The 25,000-nt window shown below is 41.2% G+C and overlaps 1 protein-coding gene and 2 long non-coding RNA genes across 3 annotated transcripts in view; 1 reads left to right on the top strand and 2 right to left on the bottom strand.

Annotated features, from left to right (window-relative positions):
• Positions 1 to 2,485: 2,485 nt before the first annotated feature.
• LOC111500457 (uncharacterized) lies at positions 2,486 to 8,857 on the bottom strand. Its single transcript, XR_002721114.2, has 4 exons — positions 8,714 to 8,857; positions 6,039 to 6,118; positions 5,499 to 5,559; positions 2,486 to 5,143 (listed from the first exon to the last, which is right to left on the bottom strand). It is a non-coding gene; the product is annotated as an uncharacterized LOC111500457 (long non-coding RNA).
• A 3,261-nt stretch (positions 8,858 to 12,118) lies between these two features.
• On the top strand, positions 12,119 to 14,668 carry LOC106674711 (uncharacterized). Its single transcript, XR_001341611.4, has 3 exons — positions 12,119 to 12,336; positions 14,204 to 14,229; positions 14,532 to 14,668. It is a non-coding gene; the product is annotated as an uncharacterized LOC106674711 (long non-coding RNA).
• A 783-nt stretch (positions 14,669 to 15,451) lies between these two features.
• The window catches only part of epas1b (endothelial PAS domain protein 1b), a 48,366-nt gene continuing 38,817 nt past the window's right edge, over positions 15,452 to 25,000 (bottom strand). Inside the window, exons 8-16 of the mRNA XM_004553535.6 lie at positions 24,591 to 24,738; positions 24,258 to 24,463; positions 23,868 to 24,103; positions 23,408 to 23,518; positions 22,348 to 22,880; positions 22,039 to 22,135; positions 21,740 to 21,827; positions 21,470 to 21,646; positions 15,452 to 21,232 (exon numbers count right to left, since the gene is read on the bottom strand). Of these exons, the coding sequence (XP_004553592.1) occupies positions 21,081 to 21,232; positions 21,470 to 21,646; positions 21,740 to 21,827; positions 22,039 to 22,135; positions 22,348 to 22,880; positions 23,408 to 23,518; positions 23,868 to 24,103; positions 24,258 to 24,463; positions 24,591 to 24,738 (1,748 nt within the window). The 3' untranslated portion in view covers positions 15,452 to 21,080. The remainder of the gene's footprint in view (positions 21,233 to 21,469; positions 21,647 to 21,739; positions 21,828 to 22,038; positions 22,136 to 22,347; positions 22,881 to 23,407; positions 23,519 to 23,867; positions 24,104 to 24,257; positions 24,464 to 24,590; positions 24,739 to 25,000) is intronic.

Genomic DNA, 25,000 nt, shown 5'->3' with positions numbered 1-25,000 from the left:
GTTGTTAGACTGCAGCACAGTGTAAAACTAAGAAATTACTTTACAGTCTCATTTTATGGTAATTCCTCTGTAAAATCACAACTCAACACTATTGTTTCCTACTTCTGAGGTACTTGTCTAAGTAAGAAACAGAAGAAAAACTTTTTCTTAAATCTCTCACCAATTATTTCTTTATTTACAGTGTGTGAAGGATGTGTTACAAATGTAGCGTTTTTATGTTTATTAATAGGGAATTACCCCTGACCGCTTTGCCACCCTGTCCCATCAAAAGGCTTATTTTTGTCGCCTTTCCTGATCAGGCAAACTGGGCTCTGCTGGGGTCAAACAGTAGAATGATTAAATAATCATTGCATAAGCTCTTTGTCTTTGTGCTTCCCAGATCAGAACAGTTCCTGAAAACAAAATTCTAGACTGGAAATGGTTTGATTTGGCCAAGCATTGTATGAATGCTGAGTAACTGTATTCCCACAGAAAACAGATTGTCAGAACTTATGTGATGTCAGATAGCCATTGTCTTACTATGTCACAGTAAAAAATAGCTGGGTTCCAGTGTAGCAAACATTGCTGATTATTAATAAAGAATTAATTGTTTTGAATAGCCATTTCCCCGAATGGGGAGGAGGGAGAGATAATAAAATTACACAGAAAGCTGAGACTTCTCACTTCAACAAATATCTGCTGTTAGTCAGTTTTACTGTTTTACTTACCATCAAGGCAAAAGGTTTTGGCAATGGCACAAATTTTGTGTTTCATTTTACTGCTTAAGTTTTTATTTGGTTTATATTTGTTGATGACATTCACACAATGCTAGCATCACAGGCTAAACACAGAAATGTCACCAGCATCGCTAAGGGGTCAAATTTCGCTAGCTGACTGGTCAGGTCCCACCCCCAGGTGTGTGTAGCTGTACTGAGCAGGGATTTTTCCTCAGCAACGTTTGCTGGACAAGGATTTGGGTAAAGTAAATGTTTATTGGATATTTATATGGTCTGAAGTCAGAAACAGTTAAATAAATAAAAATTTTCAGACACCGTTTTGAGAGAGATAATGAAGTTCATATAAACACTGAATTCTTTGGAAAGTATTCGATTGTGTTGATGTTTGGCTGTTTTTGTGTGCAGCCAAGATTTTCAGTCTCATCTTTGGTCAGCTCAGCTTTTCTTGTACTGCATCTCAACTATTATCTAGAATTGTGGCATGGTTAAAATCACTTGCTAATAATGACAATTCTCATATAAGCACTTTTCCAGTAACGCTGTTCTGAGTACCGACATTGTTCCTTATATTTCTATCACAAAGACAGGTGCTAATAGCAGCAAAAAGTAGCACTGACCTGGTACCAAAACTGCCTGTGCCAAAGTCAAAGGAAAAATGGACATCTGTGAATATAGGAGGGGCTAGCACAAGATAACTGACCTATTATCAGCATATGCCCCCAGCATATTCTACCTGCTATGACTATTACTTCAGTGTATGCTAGTAATGCAATGTAAACTTTGGCCTGTTGAAATGTTGCCAGTATGTGATACCCTGATGGAAACTTCCAGTCATGCAGAATGGAAATCAGACACCAAGCTCCTCTTAAAGGAACTACGTGTCTTTTAAGTACATTTTGTCGTCTTTAATTTTTACTTGGGATTTAGCAGAAAGCAGTTCCAAAGTATTACTGTCCAAGCATTGGACACATGCTCCTCCAGGGAGCCTATGTGTGCACAGCAGAATTTATTCTCTCCACTATATTTACACCAGAGCAATCTCTGCTGTAGAAATAGCAGAGATCCTTAAACTATAATTTCAGCATCCTTTAAAGGAACAGTCTAAAGAGCTTGGAAAGAAAAGCATCTGGACTTCTTTGAGTTACTTGAAGACGTTTCACCTCTCATCCGAGAAGCTTCTTCAGTTCTAAGGGTCAAATGGTGGAGTGTCCCAGATTCAAACCCAGTGGGAGTTTCCCCCCAAAGAGGGACAAAAGGACCCCCTGATGATCCTCTACCTAATCACATGAGCCAAGGTGTGAAAGCGGGTGTGGGTCACAATCAGCCAGGGTTTCTGGTGAGCTCATTGTGAAACCTAGCCCCACCCTATCATGTGATTTCCTGAGGTCAGATGGCCCAGGATGTGAGTGGGCGTTAAGGCGTCTGGGAAGGGATCTCAAAACTGGATTATAGATGGCAGACAGTTGGTGTCGTAAACCAGCGCCTCTATTCAAAGATGGTCGCTCACAGTGGACGTAAATGGCTTCTTTCACTCTCTTTCAAACCACACCCGCTTTCACACCTTGGCTCATGTGATTAGGTAGAGGATCATCAGGGGGTCCTTTGTCCCTCTTTGGGGGGAAACTCCCACTGGGTTTAAATCTGGGACTCTCCACCATTTGACCTTAGAACTGAAGAAGCTTCTCGGATGAGAGGTGAAACGTCTTCAAGTAACTTAAAGAAGTCCAGACGCTTTTCTTTCCAAGCTCCTTAGACTACGATGACCTGGATGACTGAGAACCTTCACAGACTTTAAAGGAACATATAATGAGAAAATTAATTCTAACCGCTGTTGGGATCCAGTAACTTGGTTGTCAAAACAAGATGTAAGGTATACCACGACTCTCTTTCTATCTCTCTCATGTTATAATCTAAAAGTGCTCTCTGATTTTAACATGGGAAAGTGCCTGTTTGTTTACAGCGTGATTCGAGCTATACTGGGGGGGGTCAGTCCCAGCTGAAGCAACGCAGTGTCTTGGGACTGAATCGGAAAAAAACAAACTGTTCCTGGATCAGCTTGTTGGAAAACAAGCTGAGTCCCCACTGCATTAGGCTAATATAAGAGTGGACAGAGAAAGGTTTTGACAGAAAAAAATGACTGAGTCAGGTCACACCCTTACAAAAGTTAGTTTCCTCTTTTTATCAGCTTATCTGTTGACGCTTCTCATAAGTAAAATAACTTGTTTTTGAGGGTAATATGAAGCTTTGAGAAGCTCATAATATTATTAGCAAATATTGATTTGATCCGAATAATAAATAAATATATATAAATTACTGACAGATGAATGGTAAAAATGGTAAATGGCCTGTATTTGTATAGCGCTTTACTAGTCCCTAAGGACCCCAAAGCGCTTTACACAACCAGTCATCCACCCATTTACACACACTGGTGATGGCAAGCTACATTGTAGCCACAGCCACCCTGGGGCGCACTGACAGAGGCGAGGCTGCCGGACACTGGCGCCACCGGGCCCTCTGACCACCACCAGTAGGCAACAGGTGAAGGACACAACGACCGAGACTGTCCAAGCCGGCGCTCGAACCCGCAACCTTCCGATTACAAGGCGAACTCCCAACTCTTAAGCCACGATCGCCCAATCTTTGAATCTATTTCATATCAACTCACCTAAATGACAAAATATATCAGCTGAGACTGAAGAAGTCACTTGGATGATGACGAAACATTTCTCCCACTGAAAACGCTACGTCCAGATGAAGCGAATCAACTTTTGGAGATATCATGGCTTGGTGCATTAACTCCACTGGTTGCAAACTGAGTCACAGTGAGTTTAAAACCTTACTAAACACTTTTCTGGTGTGATACAAACTACAGATTGACAAGTTGGTACTGTATGAGCATGCACACCAAGAATGCAGTGCTTGGCTCAACGGTCCCAGTTTGGTTGCAGTAAAAGTTAATCAAGACATTAAGCTCAAATCTTTGTTTAGGTAAAAAGAAAAAAGATCTACTAGCGCTGCTATCAATCCATATTTTTAATGTTGTAAAGCATTCAGTGAAACTTCCGAGTTTCAGCCTTTTACTTTTACTTTTTCTGGATGTTCAAAAGAAATTTCAAACCAGTCCGTTGCAAAAAAAGATCAAATTTAACTCCCCGTGTAATTAACTAACACATATTTGGAGTTAAGCTTTAGGTAAGGTTTTCAAATAATTTTTTCCCCAAGAAAATATATTGTTTAAAATGGTGAGCTGGCATTTAATGACCCCAAGTCGGTTACCTTGCACCGAAAAATAGGAGAATTTTAGTGATTGATGCTTGAATTAATGCTGGTTTCACTTGAGTTGATGAACAGCCATGCCCAGACAATGCAAGTAGCACCTCCTGGCTTCCAGCAAACCTGACAGGTGATGATTCATCTCTTCAGATAACACCTTTCCACAACCCCAGAGTCAAGTGGGTTGGTGTTATTCATTTCCCATGGTGTTCCAGGCAGTTCACTGCCAGAAAAGCATGGCATGCAGCTTTAACTGAAGCTATTTTTGATGCACGTAATAAAAGCCACAGCCCTTCAAGGCATGGTGGCATAGATAAAGGGACTTGTTGACTGTGTTGAAAATGTGGTTTGCCAGAACAAGCAATGTAGTGCCTGCCATTTGTCCTTCTTCATCTCTCTCTCATTGGCTGCTCACTTGTTTCTGCTTGTGCTACTTTTCCAGACACTTTTTAATATAGATTTGGAGACCCATCTCACTTGTACACCCATTATATCATGCTAATGTGGTAAGAAATATGCTGTTTGGTGTCTTCAAAATAAAAGCCTCATCCTGGTTTGATAATCTAATTTATTATAGTCAAGCAGCATTACATTTTTGTTTTTTCACCAGTATGACTAAAAGTGATTAATTGTAGTAAAGCTAAAAGAATAAAGTGATACCATAGATATGAAAGTGAACTCAACAGACCAGTGGCAGACTGCCATCTGAATCACTGGGTCTGGTGGCCTGAGATTCATATTAACCTGTTGTTAACATTTAACTTGTCCAACTTGTCCAAAAAAAGCAAGAATGAGATACTCTCTTGCTCATCTGCCTACAGGCTTTCTGCTTTTGTGGCAGTATCTGTGGTGCACCGTAGTGCACACCAAACATGCACTTTAGTGCATGTATGCAGCCTTGCGGTACAAGCCATACATACCAGCTTCTCGTGCAGTAAATTTTAGTTTGCCACATGAAATGGGCAGAGTGAGAGATGCACAAAGCTGCAACCTGATGCTGAATACTTTACCTGATTTACATTGTTTCAACCTAAACTTATATTAAGTGTGTCTGTGTGTGCATGTGTGATTTAACTTTGCTTACCTGCTGAATATAGATATTCATTTTACCTTTGTAGCCTCTGATTAAATGGAATGATCCTTTTCAAAAAGTGCTGAAAGACACCACAAAAACTCTTGTTGTAGAGAAAGTCGGACACGCTTTTACTTTTTAAAAATTATATTAAATTATATCACTACATTGACAAGAGGAGTTGCCCTCAGCTGGCCAGTGGGCCAATGGGTCAACTGGTCCTACAAGCACTGACAGCAGCTCATTCATCCATTTTTATTGCTGACACTGTATTACCCAATCAAATCTCTTAACGCAAACACCCCACCCCTACCTTCGTTGTGTAGAACAGAGTTTAGTGTGAAAGAAGTGGTGAAAAGGTGGAACTGAAAAGATAAGAGATAAAAAGAAACTAAAAATAAATGCAGCACAAGGTGTCAAGTTAACTGACATGTTACCTGAGATTGTTGCTAGCACCAGCAGTGGAAAAGTGCAGGAGGAGGGGCCACGACCGCAACCCTAGAGACGAAGAGACGGAGAAGTTTGACCTGCTTTGACCTTGAGCCACTGCTAAAGTGTAGTTTTTAATTGTCACATGATGCAGTGCAGTGCAACTGAACTAACCCAACACCACCAGGACTTGTTAAGTCCAGTAGAAGAACTATTTTGAGATGAACTTTTTTCTTTTTTTTAAGTCAGCCTCAGCTGGTCATTACAGGAATTGCTGTTTCTTGACACTTCCTTCTACTCATTTTTCAATCCACAAAGTTTGGCAGTTTAAGAACATCATGATTGATAATTACATTAATTACAATAAATTCTGTACCGTGACACGCATATTTCACAGGCAGCTGTCTAATAATTTAACACAAACAACAACAAAACAATTCCAAAATATTAGGCACTAGTAGAGAAATGATACTAAGTATAATTTGGAAAAGATTTGGTGCCATTAAATGTTCTGCAGAAAGCACTGGATAAAGACTTGCATTGGAAACCTGAAATGAAAGGAAGCTGGTTGGTCTGCGTCGCCGGTTCCGCCCATTTTTACCTCCACCGTGTTTTCCTGGCTCCCTACCTGAAGGAAACAAAACACTCTGAATCAGCATGGAACAAAGGGATGCAAGATGTGTGTGTTGTTTACCTGCAGTCCTCTCTGAATGGCCCATGCATGCATTTGTATGGCCAAAAAGTTTGGGTTCCTGTCTTGATGCAAAGGAAGGAAGAGGTACAAAACATTAAAAGTTGAATGTATTTTGGCTGATAAGCCATCAGGATGTGCTGGCATAACACTTTACAAGAGCCTCTGCCGTCAGCTCCCATTGCTTTAATGACTGGGAAAAATTCTGTCATCATTTGTTTGAATTATGGGAAAACACTGAGCTAACTAAATGCAACAGGAATACTCCAAAGACTTTTGTTTGGTAATGGTTGTTTAAGTATATAATCTGCTTGTGAATCAGATTATCCTGTGGAGTTCATGTAAAAAAGATGGACATAGCTAGCAGGTTTGAAAAGAGAGGCCAACATGGAAATTTCCCCAAACCTGCAAAGTCAGTGAGAAAAGGATCCCACTTCTTAATTACTTCCCCAATGAGGTGTTGTCTCAGTTATTTGCACTATCAGATTATGTCTGGTTATTGAAGCCTTAGAGGGTACAGCAGAAACATTCAGTCAAGGCTCAAAAAACTCACATCACCACAAGCGTGACATGTGAATCATACATCTGCGTCAGATCTACACCATAACCAGAACCCCATTTTAACCCTACACCACAACCTTCTACATAATCTTATGTGCACCTCCCAAGAAATGTAACTACATGGTTGACACAACAACTTGAATGGTGCGGAATATATGTATTCATAGCTGCTATAGTCAGCTGCTGTGTAGGTGTAGCACTTAGAGGAAGCTGAATATGTGGTGGTGTTTGTCTCATCCTACCTGAAAAACTTCCATTACTTGTGGCTTTGTGGTTTAGTTTATCCTCAGCATTGTGACCTGAATGTGGCAGAACCACTCTCACCAGGGAAGCAAAAATGTGGCGAGACAATAAGTCTATAATTGCCTTTCTGTACCCGTTTTGGTCTGTTTGTGTGGATCTCTCAGTATTTCCCAGTCAAATAGAGGATGTGCGTCATAATGCAGCATAAAAACACAGCAACAAAAGCACAACAACAAAGGTAAAGCTTTGAAAAAGGATTTCCATGCAACAGGAAAGCAGATCAGACTGTCATCAAAAGGTTTTTAATAGCATGTGGAACATTAATGGTGGAAAGTATGCCCATCTTGAGTTTGCATTTAAAATCAGGTGGAACAAAGCCAAGTATATTAAAATGATAAAGTACAATTCATTACAGTTCATTTGTTAAACTGTACAGACAGATAGAAAACAAAAGACACAAAAAACACCAGCTGTCTTAATGAAACTGGGCCACCACATTCCTCCACAACAGGCAAACTGGTGTTCTGGTGATGGTGATGTTCACTTTGTTTCTGTTTTGATAATTGTGGTGCTGGTGTACAGCACGGTCAGTCTTCTACATTTGTGCTGACGTTAATGCCCGAGAAGGTTTAAAACTCTGCAGAGTTACTGATTTTGGTGACTTTTACTTACTATGCACATTCACACTCCGGGACCTCACTTTGTAACTTCGGTCTGTCACTTCACGCCTGAGATTCCTAAATGCTTCCACCTTACAATGTAAGTCCCAGATCTTCTATTGGTGAGTTTCAATCTAGTGATTCAAGATCACTAGATTGAAACTCAGTCAGATCACAGCATATACTTCAACAATCCATACATTTTCTGATGTTTATCTGGGTATGGGTCGCGGGGCAACACTTTAAACAGCCACGTACTCCAGCTATTTTGGTGAGACATTGAGGCGTTCCCAAGCAATCTCAGAGAGATAATCTGTCCAGCATGTCCTGGGTCTACCCTGAGGCGTACTTTCAGTTGAACATACCTAAGACACCCTTACCTAGGAAGCGCCTGGGAAACACCCTAGGCATCCCAGACAGATACCTAAATCACCTCAACAGCCCCTCCCAAATTACCAAATTCCTTGTCCTATGTTAAAGGGAGAAATGCGGTGAGGAAAAGGATTGATATCCCTTTTTTTAACGATACCATTCATTGGCCATGCAAGTAAAGTTTCTGCAACAGCACAAAGAAAGCTGCCAGGTGCTCCTAGTGTAGGATTAGAGTTTTTCCTTTAATTTTTCACCTGGTGTGTGTTGCCTCAGCTTGGCCAAAAGTTAGAGTTAAGTAGGAGTTAAGACGACTTTGTCTCAAACAGAACACTTTTAAAAAAAAAAACTTTTATGCAAATGTTAGTATTGTGTAATTATTGATTTCAAAGTGTGTGTGTGTGTGTGTGTGTGTGTGTGTGTGTGTGTGTGTGTGTGTGTGTGTGTGTGTGTGTGTGTGTGTGTTTGTTTAACAGGAACAGCAGTCTTGTTATTTATTTATTTTAAGTAAATGTTAATAGTCAGACAATTAATCATTTTCATGAGGTAATCACATGGAAAACAGTCTGCAAATATTAAGATTGAGTAGAAACACTTACTTTTAAGCTAACCTGAACTATGACAACAGAACGCTTAATTCCAAACTTTAACATTAGACTAAACCTGAATCCCCAAAACAAACTGAAACCCGCAGATTTACCTTGTAACATTTCTCCTTTGATCCCGTGCTCACAAAGATGGCGCTGCAAGAGTACACACAGCGAGCGAGGAAGACGGAGGGACCAGCAGCACAGAACAGGCTGTTACAGAATGTTCTTCAATTAAAATGTTTGAAACTGCTAAATGGTCTTGAACTGAGCACTCGATTGGCTCCAGACCAACTCAAACACAAGAATACACACGTGAGCGCGCACAAAGTTGCTTGTGCAAACTCTTTTTTTTTTTTTTTTTTTTTTTTTTTAAATGACATCAGAAACAGCAGTATGCGACATTACGTGATGGCAGAGCTTCAGTTCATCCTTTGTCATTTTTTTTTTTTTTTTTTTTTTTTTTAATAAATAGGACAGGGGGAATGAATGAGAGAGAGAGGGGGAGAGAAAGAAAGAAAACCCAAGGGGAGAAGAGACGGTGAGAAGGGGGGGGAAGAGAGACAAAAAAAAAAAAAAACTCCTGGGTCACCTGTATGGAGAAAAAACAAACAAACAAACAAACAAACAGAGGAGACAGCAAACAACAAAGAGCAACATAATAATAGAGAAAACAAAGCACCATCACAATAAACTAGCTAGTCATAGATATCAGTATTTACTAAGTAATAAACGATATTGTGCAGCACGCAAGATAGACAGCGCACAGTGTGCTTTGAGGCAGCAGCCAAGAAAGCTTTAGTCCGCGTCTGTGAATACCCATGTGTGCATACCTGTGTGGATCAGCATGCTTGCATTCCAAAGGTTTCTCCATGTAATGATCTGCTAGGGAGTGTGGGGGGGCCACAGCCCCATCCTCCAGGGTGTGAAGCGGGTATGGAGGAGATCAAAACTCCAGACATCCAGAGGCCCCCAGAACACAAGAGACCATGGAAGACCAACAGAGGGGCAGCCGCGCCACTGTTCCAGTAAGAGCTGAGGAGAGTCCCAGATGAGGGCTCACTCAGCAGCCGCGGAGCAGAAGCCAGGGGGGGTTGCAGTGACGCGCCCGTGAGCTCCGCCGGCCCCCAGCTGCGCCTGAGTGACCGAGCCCTAGGCCGAGAGGCCGGGGGCACCCCACCTCCAAAGGGGCCCGAGCGAGCCCCAGGCCCCAGGCCCCGACAAGCGGCCGCCAAGGAGTGAGCCGGTGTGTACCCGGACGCCCACCCCCAGACACAAAGAACCACCAACACACCGACACCTGAGGGAGTCCGCCACCGGCAGGGGAAGTGGTGGTGGGTGGAGATAGGCCTCCAAACCTTGGAGGGCCTGAGGTGTCCCCAGAGAGGTGGCGTCTGATACCCAACCTGACATATAGACACAGACATACAGGCACACACAGACACAAACATCCATTCCCACCCTCATGCTCTCATATGCACTCACTCCACACTCAACCAACGTGGAGACAGACATAAAGAGACGCTGTACACACAATCACACTCCCCAAGCGTACTCTACAAACCGGGTCTAGGTACCCTTGCCCCTGGAGGGGGGAATTGCACCCAGACCCAGGTGGTGTTACCCTTTTCCCTGTGGTGGGGAGAGGCAGACCACCCCGACTCCGCAGCAGCAGGGAGGCCCCACACCCCAGACCGCAGTCGGACGGCCAACTCCTCCTACTAGCCCCCCCGCTCCAGCAGGCTTGTGCGAACTCAAATCATCTGGTAAACAGTCCCGCCTGCCACAGTAACATTTTAACAAGGATGAGTACACTACATGATAAAAGTACACCAGCTTTGAAAAATGTGACACAGCTGGCTGTCAACCAGACGTGGAATGTAAGCAACTTTATTTAATGTGGTGGGTATTTACAATGCAGTTTTAATGTGCAAAACACACCATTATTTATAGTTTTGGAGCTTTACTTGTTTTTAGATGAAGTGAACATTAATTCCACATTATAATCTTTCAACTGATCTGAGAGGATGATGTTTAAATATGTCAGGTTGAAGTTCAGCAAAGCTGTGCCACATGTACCTCTGTGACATGTCATATTTTTGAACCGTTAAATACATTTGAGATGGTTTTCACTAGCTGGGACCACATCCTCATTTTAGGTTTGACAGCATTTCTAGTGGACAATGGCAGATGGCTTGAGCATGAGTTGAGGCTGTGGTTTGGGGAAGGCCTCAGAGGGGACTGGCAGCGTCTACTGGGCCGGGCAGATCCCCATGTACTAATGAGAAGTGAATATATTAAAAAAGTGAGGTAGGGTGGGGCATGAAAATGAGAGCAGCTTGTTGTGCCAAGGAGGGGGACACATATAGACAGTTCTCTGTCTACAGGAAAAAGCCATTTGCCTGCACTGTCCTTATGATACAGTTGAATAGCATATGATTTGTTTGGTTTTTTTTTTTTTTTTTTTTTTTAATTTAGGACAGTTCTGATTTCTATTACTTTTCAAACATTATGACAGTCAAAAGGAATATTCTTCAAAAAAAGAAATTCAGACATAACTATGTGTTATCCTCAGTTATCTGACTTGACACCACAGGTCAGCCCACAGCAGCAGTGCTCCAAGCTTCAGACTCAGACATTCTGAACCACACCAGCGTAAGGGAGTGCTTTAACAGTCATTAGCAGGATGTGGTTAAGGGATAAGGGTAAGGGATATTGTCATGTCTATTTTTGCTGAGGTCATGGTGGTTTGAATGTTTTGTAAAAACCGGTATGTGATAGATATCTAGAGAATACATCAAAAATAATTACATCGAAAAGGTAGGTTTTATCTAAAAAGATGTTTAACTGGGGGGGATCACATTTTTATCATGTACTCCAACAAAAACAAAAAAGATGATTCAGTTGGTGAAGAATGTCAAACTTATCTATATCACACGTACTAGGTTTCAGCTTCTGTTAACTATTTATAGATGTAAGCTTGTCACTTTTTTTAGGTACACCTCTTCAACTGCAAATATCTAACCAGCCAATCATATGGCAGAAACTCAGTGCAATTAGGTATGTCGATTTGGGCAAAACGATCTGCTGAAATTCAAACCAACCATCAGAATGGGGACGAAGGCTGAATTAAGTGATTCTGAATGGGGCATGGATGTTGGTGCCAGACAGAGTGGCCTGAGTTTCAGAGAAGGTGATTTCCTGCACAACTACCTTTAATATTTACAGAGATCAGTCTGAAAAGGAGAAAATATCCGGTAAGCAGCAGTTCTGTGGGTGAAAATATGTTGTTGATGTCAGAAGAGAATGGCCAGATTGCTATAAACAGATAGGAAGGCAACAGTAACAGAAATACCACCTCCTGCTACCAGGATGTGTAGAAAAGAATCCCTGAATGCATAATAGCAAACACATGGCAGCAGCAGAAGACCATACTGGTGCAGCTGATCATAGGAAACCGAGACTGAATATCAAATGTGGACCACAGACGATTGGGCAATCACTGTCTGGTTTGGACGATCTGATTTCCTCGTGTCAGCATTGTTCCCACATCATCATAATTAATGTTGTTCCAGGTTCAACATTGCAAGTGACCAATCACCTTCTTGTGACGTCATTCCTTTGCGACTTCGAAATACCCGCCTTCGATTATTTCGAAATACAAGTGAAGAAGCGAAAAACCGCCGCCTGTCCGCCGAATTTGAAGTCAATTTAGGATACTTTCCTTTAATAAACGGTAAGCATTATACATATGTTCCTCTAGTGATGGGCAGATGAAGCCCCATGAAGCACTGAAGCTTTTCATCCAATTGGTTCACCCCAACGCGAAGCTTCATGAAGCTTCATTTGCTCTAGCAGGACGTAAAAATAATAGCTGGCATGAATTTGAAGAGTGTGGCATTTTGCACACAGCCTGTAAATGTCAACAACAAAAGGAGTGTGTAAAACATGTATATTGTAGTGATGGCAGTATACTGTGTATATTTATAGTGGCAGTATGGGAAATGATTATTTGGAAATGCTTGAAATGGAAATGATCATTTACTGTGAGGTGAGGTGTGGTTGGGGTGTGGACAGTGGTTGTGCTTTTGTAACGTTGAGGTATGGACAGCTACACACTCCTGCCTGTTCACATTTTATTCTGTAAAAACTAAATTTTCACTGCTTTTATGACCTTTTTAGTGGGGAGAACATAGCTAGGATTTAATGATTTAACAAATCTTTTGAATCCTTTGTCCTCCACAATGCTAAATGGCTGGGAGTCCTCAATCACCATGCTGACCAGGTCTTCATCTATTTGAGATTGTTCTCCTGAGGAAAGACAATAAAGATAAAGCACAAATATAAATATCACACACGTAACTTATAACAGTTGTATAATATTGTTATATCATTTAGTAACATTACTGCATCCTATATTATCATTGCATTTGATGGCTCACCTGGTCTTGCTCCACAATCGGTGTCCCCCTTATTCTCATGCAAAGCTCTGTAGTGCCTAAGCATGGATAAGGTGTTGTTGTTGTTATATCCCAGCTCCCTGGCACATAGAAAACACTTCACCTTGTACAAAAGTCAAGACAGCTCAACATAAATAAGTATTGCACCATCAGTATCATGAAAATACATCTTCTGTAGAAATTTACATACCTTGTTGGGAGGAATAAGATCAAAATGTTCCCACACAGGGGAGGACATCCTCCTCTTCTTAGCTGGCTCCATTCTCTCCTGACTTTCCTCACTCTCATAAACCTCCAAACGGTCTCCAAACTCTCACTAACCGCAACTCTCCATCAAACACCCACATTTTTGAATGAAGTCTGAGGGGTTTATATCGCTGTCATATCTCGCGGCAAAGTTCGAACCACTTCATGAACCAGTCACGTGGTACAGCCGGGCAGCGAGGCTTCGGACGTCATCATTTTCAGCTCCTCCCATAAATGAAGCAAGCCTCGATACGCGCTTCGCGGAAACGCCCCCTCCATTACTCGACACACGCTCCGAAGCCTCGATACAGAACGTCCCATCACTATGTTCCTCACTTGGCTTGCTGTTTGTTTGCTAGCGATAGGCTACTTGACGACAGCATTAGCTAACCAGTGTTCTCTAGACCAGCGTTCCCCAACTTTTTGGGTGTTTCGTGGCCCGGGGGTTGGGTCAGGCAAAATTGCAGTAGCTTCCCTGATCATTTTACAAACATAAGTGAAGAGAATCTGGACTAAAAGGCCTAGACTTATGGTTGTGTGCTGAATCTATGAATCAAACTATCACCTGGAAACATAATTAACTGGTCCATAGCTGTGAAACTGGACATGAGTTCTTGATTCTATGGAGATTAACAGTAATCCAGAAATTTACAAATTTGTCCTGGTACATCGCGTAAATGTTGTCCCAGGGACATCGCGTAAATGTTGTCCCTGGGACATTGTGTAAATGTTGTCCCTGGGACATCATGTAGAATTTGCCCTGGGACATCGTGTAGATGTTGTCCCTGGGACATCGTGTGATAGCTTGTAAATAATGGAATGAAAATTATTGATTGTTATTAATTTGTGAAAAAGAAGTGTAACAAATCCACATGTTATGTTCTTACACCCTTACAGAAACTGTGACTCCTTCACAATGTCAGGTAAATGTCAACTCATGTTGAATAATCAACCAATCAAGCCTTTTATTATCACATGCAATGTTACACGTACAACTGCAATGAAAATTTCACCCCCTTCTGACCATACATATATTGCTTAAACATCACATTGGGAAGACAGGTCGGAAACAGTTAGGAAGGTCAGAAAACAATTTAATTAACAGATGAGGAGGAGAAAAAAGAACTACAACCAGACAAAGCTCCTAGAAGACTGAAATGGATGATGGTTGCAGCATGCAAAAAGAAAATGATATCTGTTGACTACAGCATATGCTTTCTCACAGATTACCTTGTGGGAGTAGCTGGACCAAACTCTATTGGTATTTCAAGTTTGAAATCCCTGTTTGACCAGACTAACATTTCAGATGAGGTACCTCTTGACATAAAAATCCTTTTATGTTGTCATAAAACTAATGTTAAATTCTGCTGTTCTGATGTTGCAGCTCTGAAATATGGCCGAACTGGTGGCAAGTGGCATCTTGGCAGCTGCACGCTTGACTTTTCTCAGTTCATGGGCAGTTATTTTGTGCCTTGGTTTTTCCACACGCTTCTTGCGACCCTGTTGACTATTTTGAATGAAACGCTTGATTGGTCGATGATCACGCTTTAGAAGCTTTGCAATTTTGAGACTGCTGCATCCCTCTGCAAGATATCTCACTATTTTTGACTTTTCTGAGCCTGTCAAGTCCTTCTTTTGACCCATTTTGCCAAAGGAAAGGACGTTGCCTAATAATTATGCACACCTGATATAGGGTGTTGATGTCATTAGACCACACCCCTTCTCATTACAGAGATGCACATCACCTGGGGGCAGGGATAGCTCAGTAGGTAGAGTGGTGGCCCCATGATCGGAAGGTCGGGGGTTCAACTCCACTGAACGGCTACCCTGAGGTACCCCTGAGCAAGGTACCGTCCCTACACACTGCTCCCCGGGCGCTGCACTGGTGGCTGCCCACTGCTTCACTGGGTGAATGGGTTAAATGCAGAGGAACTATTTCCCTATGGGGACTAACAAGCTCACTTTACACTTTACACCTAATATGCTTAATTGGTAGTAGGCTTTCGAGCCTATACAGCTTGGAGTAAGACAACATGCATGAAGAGGATGATGTGGACAAAATACTCATTTGCCTAATAATTCTGCACTCCGTGTATATTACTATCTCTATCTCCAAATAAAACATACACACATATAGTTGATGAATAAGGGTAAGATCAGTATGCTTTAATAAGATATCAGTGCAGAAACACAAACTTCTTATTGGGTTACATTCCCCACATTGTTGTAATAATAATATTCATAATAATAATAATAATAATAATATCATCAACATAGATTTTAAGCATATTTTTAAAAAAAAATCAAAATGGTATTGTATGACATTGACAGAACAGAATACAAGTAGCTTAACATGGATCCCATAAGGAAAAACAAAAACCCTGTTACACAAGCCAAAGATAAAATGCGGATATCTTTTTAAAGAGGAAGCGCGATGAGTGAGTGGATTAACTCCTGAATGATTTGTCACTTTACCCTTCAAGCAGCACAGTATGTTGCGCACTGGTGATAAGCCTCCTAGAGTTAAAACACAAAGCTAAAGACCCAATGATTTTTTTTGGGGTTAGCGTCACTAATGCTCGTGTCTCTTCGACATTTCTTCAGGGAAGGAGTTTTTGTTTGTTTGTTTTTTGCTTTTACCCCCTTTAATTTCCGACTTTGCAACATATCTTAGTTGTTGTTTTATTTCAACACTGGACATACATTTCACCTATTTGGCATTCAACAAGTTTCATGGTAGCTGCTGAATGCTAACAACATAATAGCTTTTAATTTTCTGACCAAAGCTAGTGGAGTTTTTTTCCTTCTTTTTAAATCAACTTCCGTGTAGCCAACTTTTTCCACATGCATTACCACAGTTTCTTTCTTATCTGATGAGGTCATTTAAACTCATCTGAGGTGCTGTTCTTTGTCGCTGTGCATATTTCCTCACACTAAATACATCTTTGGTTTGTAATATTTCACTTACCACTGAGATTCTTTACTAGTTTATATTGCACATAAAATTTGCAATTAAAAAACGATAACATGCTTCAAACATGCTGTAAGGTGCTTTTCTGGAAACCAATGTTTCTATATTTTTATATATTTCAAACACTGTACATAATCCTACAAACATTAGCATTTAATTGAAGCCTCTTTTTACTCCAAATATGAAAAACTTCCAATTTAATCAAGGGTATAAATGGCCTCTTCTTTTGGGTTGAAAAGAAACATTTTGGTAAAGTGAAAGGAGTGAAGAGGAGAGGAGAAACAAAGAAGTGATTTATCAAATTGGCAAGTGGAGAAATATGGCGCAGGTAGGCAGGCTGAACAGGAAGTCTGTCATTTCATTTGTCCTTCAACTGAACTTCACTTCTTTACATCTCCTCTTATTTGAGATTGTTGCAAATTTTGATCAAGTTTTGGTTGCAATTTTACTGTTAAAACTCTTCCTCCTGACAGATTTGGCCTAATTATATGCGGTTAACTAGAGGAAATTTAGAGGTAATTAATTTAGAAGTAATTGCACATTTTCATTGTGTAATTACCTACTGCATTTTTTTTTTTTTAATTGTTATCAGGACGGTCCCCTTCCTCTTTTTTGGCACAGTTTCAACATAATCTTTTGATATTTTACAAAATTATGCTTGTAACAGACACCTTTAGCACCACTCAGTACCAGAAAACCCTTATAGGCACATGAGCGCTGACTGAAGCAGCATGTTGAGACACTATATATTAAAATATAAGAGCTTAACATTACAGTCAAATCTTTTTTCCCCCACCCAACTAATTCTAAAAACCCACAAGCAGCCTCATTAGCAAACAGGTCATCTGATAAGCCTCACACAAAGCTTAATTTGTTATCAAAAGGAAGGATTGGTTCTAATGGGATTCTACTCAAATCCAAGAGACTGGCTCATCACTGCTGATCAATTAGGATCGAAATAGATCCCAAAAGCTCTATTAGGTTTGGGTATATTTAAGGAATAAGTGAAAGAAAGCTACAGTGGCGCAAAATCTGAAGAGTTATCATCAAAATCATTCCAACTGTGAATGTTTTCTCCAAATATTATAAAACACATGACAAATTTGTATTTAACAATAATCTATATTTCTTTAAAAAAAAAAAAAAAAAAAACTTTTGGGGGTTTTATTTTTAGATTGATATCTTCTACTTGGCTGCGAGAAAATATCTCAATTTCATATCCAAATTTAGATTCATGCAGCAAACAGGAGAAAAGAATTTACCTTTAACTTAAGATGCAATGTCAAGTTAAGATTGCATTTGATAATCATCCCCCGCAGACCTACAGTATGCCATCTACAGATCTAAAGGAACAAACTGTGCACTTGAAGGGTGACCTCGGTATGTTGAGACAACCATAAAGTCATAAGGCACATCATAATGATTAAAATGAACTTGAAAGAAGTTGAGCACATCAGGCGGAGAACATCAAAATACAGTGTTAGTGGATCCAAGAGATGTAATAAAAGTTCTACAAATGACAATGATACAATGTCTATGAAGCACCTTTTGCTTTTATATATGCAACTGGAAAACTATGTGATTAACAATGTGGCAACTTCACCTTCCTTACAATATTCAAAATGCTACATATCTGAAAAGTGAAACTTAGAAAACTGATATTTACCTCTTGTTTTGTTGTTGTTGTTGTTTTTTTATCTGATTTTTTTTCTTGTTATTTTTAAAGCAAGAACAACAACAGTACTGGCCAGCCAACAGATTCCATGGATATTTTAGGATAGAATAAAAAATAAAAAAAAATGCCACCACAACACAGAAACAGCACAAGAAGAAACAGCACTGTGAGGGACTGGCTCTAACTGCATCTATGGGGGGGTAAGGTAAGGACAAAGTACCAGGACACAAACACGAAAAACACCATCTTTAACATTAGTTCTGTTTTAAATACATAACATATGTGTACAAAGCTCAAAGTGGTCACCACACAGAGACAATTACCTCAAAAATATAGACTGAGCTTAAGAAAATACTTTGAGAGGAAAGAACAGAAAAACTGTATTTCACTGAAGACATACTGACAATGTTTGGATGAAAAATTAGTTTCAAAATCTGCTCTTATGGCAAGTAATAATCAAAGCCTTAAAGCTTTCTGTAACTGGCAGCCACTTGGTTTGTGAGTAAAGAAAAACTGGCCTTGTCCTAATCTTTAAGAAAATTATATAAACTCCACTTTCAAGTCATGTCACAGGCTGCTGTACTGCATTAAAACCATGGCTGCTGCTATGTACATATGCATTGTCTGAATGAGTAAGTGATCATGTCAACGCTGCCGTCTTTACCCTGTCTGTTATGTGCAGCGGTGTGCACAGGAGGTCGGGGCGGGGGACGACATCCAATCATGATCTTTTGCCCTAATAAAACACCAAGGGGCAACAGAGGTTACTAGAGCCGCTTAAGCTAAGCGCTATTTCGGCTCTACTGGGTCCCCCAAAAAACACCCCTCAGCTGCCCGTCTAGACAGCTCAAGTGCCCACCTGATCAGCTAAAGTGCCCTTTTGATCCCTCCCACGGCACTTGTGATTAGCCCAAGTGCCCCCTGTGTTGGGCTCAAATGCTCTCCAGTTGGCTTAAAAGAGCATACCAGTGACAAATCTCACATACTTTACCACCTGACCATTCTCTAAGCATTCTGCAAACCACATTTTTTCAAGCTGTGCTTCCTACAATGATTGTACAGCTTGTCTGCTAACAATTTTGTTGTGTACTGTACATAATTCAAACCAATAAGTGTCTCAAACTAAATGTAAAACCGTGGCACGACAGGATTCAGCAAATCATGCAAACTTTTTCTTAAAGCTTCCCCAAGTACAGGTGCAGGACAATAACGAAACCAAAACACCCCCACCACCACACAAAGGTGTCCCCCTTTTTCAAACAGTCCCTGGTCCCCTCATAGTCTGTGCACACCACTGGTCTGGTCTTTATGGTTTCCTGTATTGCATAAAATGTGTGTTAGCTAATAACATTTAATTATATGAACTCTTACAGTGTGTGCATGTCACATTCCTTTGTGCAGGCTATTGATTATGTACATAAAGTCTAGCTTTGTTACTGACAATCTAAGTTTTAGCTCAATGAAATAATTGCACAATAAGAAAATAACCCTGTATCCACACAAGCTACACACCTGACTGAGACACTAAAGTGAGGAAAGCGTGTTTAGACAGATTTAAGATGAAGATGTTAAATCTTAAATGTTCAGATTACATATATTGCAATATGTTTATTACAGTGTCAGAGAGAGAGTGAGAGACAGAGAAAATAAGAGAATGTAGAACGTTGAGTAAGAACTAAAGAAGAAAAAAAGGCAGTGTTAATGTGGTGAAGTGTCCGGTCAGTTTGGATTGAATAAACTGGGGGAATTTCATAAAAGCTTCAATATCTCAATTCAGGAAAAGAAGAAAAGACTATTTACAATAATGATATGTCATTTGAAACATACAGATCTAATGCTACTAGTTTATCTACTAAAGCAGCAGAGATATGCTACAGTGATTTATGGGATGGATTCAGACAAAACGAGGCAGGCTGATGAATGTGAATATGTGGAAAAAGGCTTGAGCAAGGCTGGGTATCACTTTTACTGCTTCCGATTCTGCTCGGCAGTTCTGGTTCTGGTCATAGCCTTTCAAATAAAGCAACCTTTAATTCTCTAAAGATTAGAATAATACTTAAATTGGAGTATATTTTAAGTCTTGGGCATAGAGGAAATGAAATTAATACAGATTACCGCAAAGTTACAACATTACATCTGGCCGCACTGTAAAGTACTCCAGTCCAGCATATTGCACCACTATGATTAAAAAGAAATCATCTTTGGGTGTCCGTAATGAGAATACAATAGTGTAAAGGATTCTTAAGAAATCTTTAAAATGGCTACAATTTACCACAGTTCATGATACCCAACTCTTGCTTGAAGCTTCAACTGCGCTGTGTCTACAAGTTGCTGGTAAAACATGCAAATGTGAAAGAAGACCGTGTCTCTGTTCATGTGTAGGTAGTATAATATCATCTCTTCTGAGCCAAATGCTTTAGCTAGAAGAGCAGTAGGGCTGGGATCTGAGCTGCATAGAGTCCATATCAGGACGTAGGTCAGAGACCCACTGCTCACAGATTCCCGCTTTGCTAAACCTAAGCAGGAATCGGCTGGTAGTCAGGGTGATGTGGCTGTAGATGTTTGAGCAGAGCTGGCCTTTGAGGCAGGTTTTCTTCCACACCACTAACACCCCTTTACACCAGAGACCCGAGTTCAGGATGTGTTTTCAAACATAGCTTTGCCACCCTGTTGGCATCTATACCAAACCCGGTGAGATCCCAGTGTCAAAACTCTTAATTAATGTGATGGTGTGACCATTGTCATGTATTAAATGTGCAGCATTGACCTTTTTTTTTTGACCAGTGATCGTTTGTTATACATGCGGGTCATTTGATGTTTGGCTCAATGGTGGTCAACCTGCATCTGATATGAGTCAAGAGCTTGGCAGGGAAAGGGGTGCATGTGGCTTGACCCTGATAACTCAGCTTGGTCTACACAGAGAACTTAAAAAGGGATGGGGAAAAGAGTGTGAGGCTAAATAAGGCAGGATGTGGCCATTAATACCATTCTCTATAGTTAGCTGAGCTTTAGGGCTCATAGAAGGCCTAGAGGTACAAAGGTAAAGAAAGGCTTAAGTCTCGTGCTGCAGGTTGAGGCTCAGGGCAGGGAGTAAGTCCAGGTTTATGTCGGTGTTTGAATCTGGGGCTCTAGGTGGCCTGGTCCAGGGCTCTCAGCAGGTCACAGCCCTGGAGGAGGTGCAGGTTGCCCTGCAGCGGGACATTGACCTCGCAGTCATAGCGGGTCAACTCCGGCAGAAAGGAGGGTTCAAATGAAGGCCCCAGCAAACGACTGGCTATGCCTAGAAAATGACAGAAATAAAGAAAATCCCTGTGTGTCAGTGATTTACTTGTTTATTTGAATTAGAAGACCACTTGACATGAGTAGATTTAGTCAGAGCAAGATGTTAATGGCCGAGTCATATATTCTGCAACGTAAAAGTACTTTAAATTAAACAGAAGACTAAATGAGTGCTTTAACTGTCCACACAGTGATATTAGCTGACTAAAATCTGTAAATGTTAGTAATTCCAGCTCACCCTCACACTTGTTAGAAGGCAGCATGTTATACTCTCTGTAGTCACAGCTCTTTTGGGGAAAGCCTTTTTCATTTCGACCACTTATCCCATTTCCTGCGTACAGTGACTTCCTGTGTTGTTGCAGCGAGTTGAGACATGGAGCCATGTTCCCTGGCATCATTCTCGCCATCTCCGACTCTGAGAGGAGAGAGCGAGAGGTTAAAAAGGTGCAGCTGATGCGTGGAAGAGATGATAAAACATGGTTTCCATCCATTTGCTGCACAAGCATACCTGCCAGTGATCCTGCACAGAGGGAACGATCCATGCAACTGTCACTCCTTATCTTCTTCCATATGAACTCTGGCAGCTTGCTTTCACCCTGAAACAGTCATACTCAATTGATTAGCAGATTGTGCATGCAGATATTTTTTTAGGCAAACTATCAAACTCAAGAATTTAAATCGTGGTTTGGAAACTAACATGCAACCTTGCGTGGAACACTAATGCCTCAAAATAATGCACTATGTTACACTGAATACTTTAAGTTGCAGTGGAACTTTTGCTGTACGGTAGGAGTCGGAGGAACTCACCACAGCCATCTGGCTGAAGGAGCGCTTCATACTGTTGGCCATGGCCACTCTGGCTGGACTCATGTCTCTGTAAGCTTGTACAAAGTTGTCGATGGACCTGCATACACAAAGTGGATGAAAAAAAATAATATTAATAATAAATAATTGCGGCAATAATAAAGAGAATTTGGTGGTCAACACCCTTTTTTATTTAAATCATGTTGTTAAGGTTTTTATTCCTTATTCCTTTTAGTCTTATATTTTCACAGTTATATGCATCAAGTTAAATTTTCCTTGAGCACTAAAATAAGAGACTCATAGTTAAGTCACCTCTGTTTCTGCATGCCATGTGGCATGTTCTGCTTGCAGGATGGCCGTTCTTCCAACATCGTGTCCATCAGACAGGCTTTGGTGGGCCGTGGTTGTTGTTGGTAAGTCAACAGCGGGTCTGGTGGCCACTGCAGATTCTGACTGCCACCCATGGAGGACAGCGGGGAGCTGGCCGGGGCCTGGTATGGGGGATTGTGCAGATGCCCCATCATGTATGACCTTCCATGGGGATCTGCATTCCCCTGGCTGGAGACTCTCTTTTCCCCTCCAGCCCAGGATGAAGATGTCGCACGCTGGTAGTGGCCTGGGGATTGGGAGGAGGTGGACAGGGGCTGTAAGAGGCTGGCCACATTGTTGAAACTCTGCTGGGTGGTCTGGTTAATTTGGGGCAGGCTGGTGTTGCTCCCCATGGATCCTGCTGGAGCTGCCTCCAGGGGCTCTGACTCTGTGACAATGGGATTGAGCTGGAAGTCCTCTCCATCCATAGGGATATAAGGAGCCAGAGTCTCCAGGTCCAAATCATTCAAGTCCCTCTGGATAGCAGAAATAATTTTTGTTTTGTTTTTTTCAACACAAATATTTAAGAAAAGAGATCCTTTTAAGCATTTGGTGAAAACTATAAATTATTGCTTTACACATGTGAGTATTTGTGGCTGAGATAATGCTGCAGTGTTCATAAACTGCCACTCAGTTTAGACTAACAGGATTATGATGATTACATTAGGAACTCAATAATAAAAACATCATTGAGAGCACTAATATTTTATCAGCAGCCACTCAAATATGTAAACCACTGATTTATAGTTTTGTTTAATCCAGTACTCGTTAAATTGAAGAAATACTAACATAAAATGGAAAATGTCCTGGATGCTTTTCTCACAGATTTATAAGCTAAAGGTCAAAGACACTATAGCAGTAAATTAAAAAGCTAATGATACAGAATACATATGTTGAGCTGGTTAATTCAGGCTTTTTTCTTTGTTTGTCTGAGTTAACATAAAATTCACTAACTCTACACAACTTTGGTCACACACACACACACACACACACACACACACACCTCAGTGTTTGCAGAACTGTCTCCCTTTGTGTCCAGAGCAAACAGCTTCTCTGTGAGCTCCACCCTCAGGTCACTCTCCACTGAGCTGTAGTAATCATCTGGGCTGCTGGGCTGCAGAGGTGAAGGACAGAGGGAAGGATGAACAAAAGGAAGAAATTAGATTTGAATGAGAGAAGTGGAGAGAAAGAAAATGATAAACACAGACAAAAAGGACTAATACATAAGAGAAACAAGAGAGATGAGTTTTGACAAAGGCACTATTCACTGCTACGAGCCTATTCCATCCAAATAACCACCCCCGTTATTCTCACACACTCTGCCCAGTTTTAGTGACCTCATCGCACACTGAAAGAATAAACCATGGAACAAGTGTAACCAACCAGTCACTCGCTCACTAACTAATTACTCTTTTCAATTTCACAAACTGGCTCTCAGTCGTGCCCTGTCGCGCTGTCCTCACCGTGGAGCAGCTGCTGAGGCTCGGAGTGGCGCTGCCCGATGGAGGATTCTGCTGCACAGTGAACGAACCACCGGCCATTTTACCCACGTCCCCTGGAGCTGCAGTTGGGGGTCCAGAGGCATTGGAGGCAGACTTGTGGCTCTCACTGGCCCAGGACGGTGGTCCCGGAGGGGCCATGGCTGAAACAGACACCTGGGAGTATGCTGGCTGCTGGGGCTCTTCAAACTGAACACGACCTGCGAAAAAGAATCACAAATTTGAGCCAATTTTTTAAAAAAGACAAAAGGAAACTGTATTAAAAAGTTGTTTCTGCTATATTGTTTTTGCCAAAGTAAGGTGGAAGAATACTATGACCATAACAGACACAGTTTTACAGAAGTAAATACTGACTGAAGTCGAGGGAAACGATCGTGTCTCCAGGTGTTGGAGCAAGCTGAGCGAGATCTTCCGGCTCCTCTTTGAATTTACTGAAGAGGGCATCTCCAGGCTCTCCGCTCATGCCCACTCCAGGACTGAAGAAGCTGCTCATGTGTGGTGGCTTGAACAGGGACTCCGTCTGCCCCAGGGACAAAATCATCGACTTCTCCTCAATGTCACTACGGATTGGAGAAAACACAGCAAATTTGAACTTTGAGATATAGAAATCTGAATATTTTATGATTAAATCCAGGCAAAGATGGCATTTAATTGAGGGAAACTTGGATTAAAAATGAAGACTCTTACCTGAGGACATAGTTGATGCACACGATGCACTGCGGCTGAGAGTTGCGGCTGTTATAAATGACAGTTCCCTGGGTTTCTACCCAGACGTAACCCCCGTTCTTAGCCAGCATACGATACTGACCGCTTACTGCCTGACCCTTGGTACACACTGCATAAGGAAGAGAAGAAGAAACAAAAAAGAAGCTATGAATAACATTGGCGTTATTGCTTGCAAGTTTAAAGCAGATATAAAAAATTTTCCTGAAACTGTGAGCATACTTCCTTTATTCTTCAAAAGTGGCACACTGATTTGACTCGAAAGTGAATGACACTGAAACAATAATGTCAGGATCTGGAACATTACATGTCTTTAGTTTTAAAAGTCTCCATCTTTTACTGGTCAGGGTTTTATTAAGTCATTTCTCCATGTT

This window comes from Maylandia zebra, linkage group LG13, assembly GCF_041146795.1.
Source record: "Maylandia zebra isolate NMK-2024a linkage group LG13, Mzebra_GT3a, whole genome shotgun sequence".
In the NCBI taxonomy this organism is placed as follows: Eukaryota; Metazoa; Chordata; class Actinopteri; order Cichliformes; family Cichlidae; genus Maylandia; species Maylandia zebra.
This window is presented reverse-complemented; position numbering and strand designations above follow the sequence as displayed.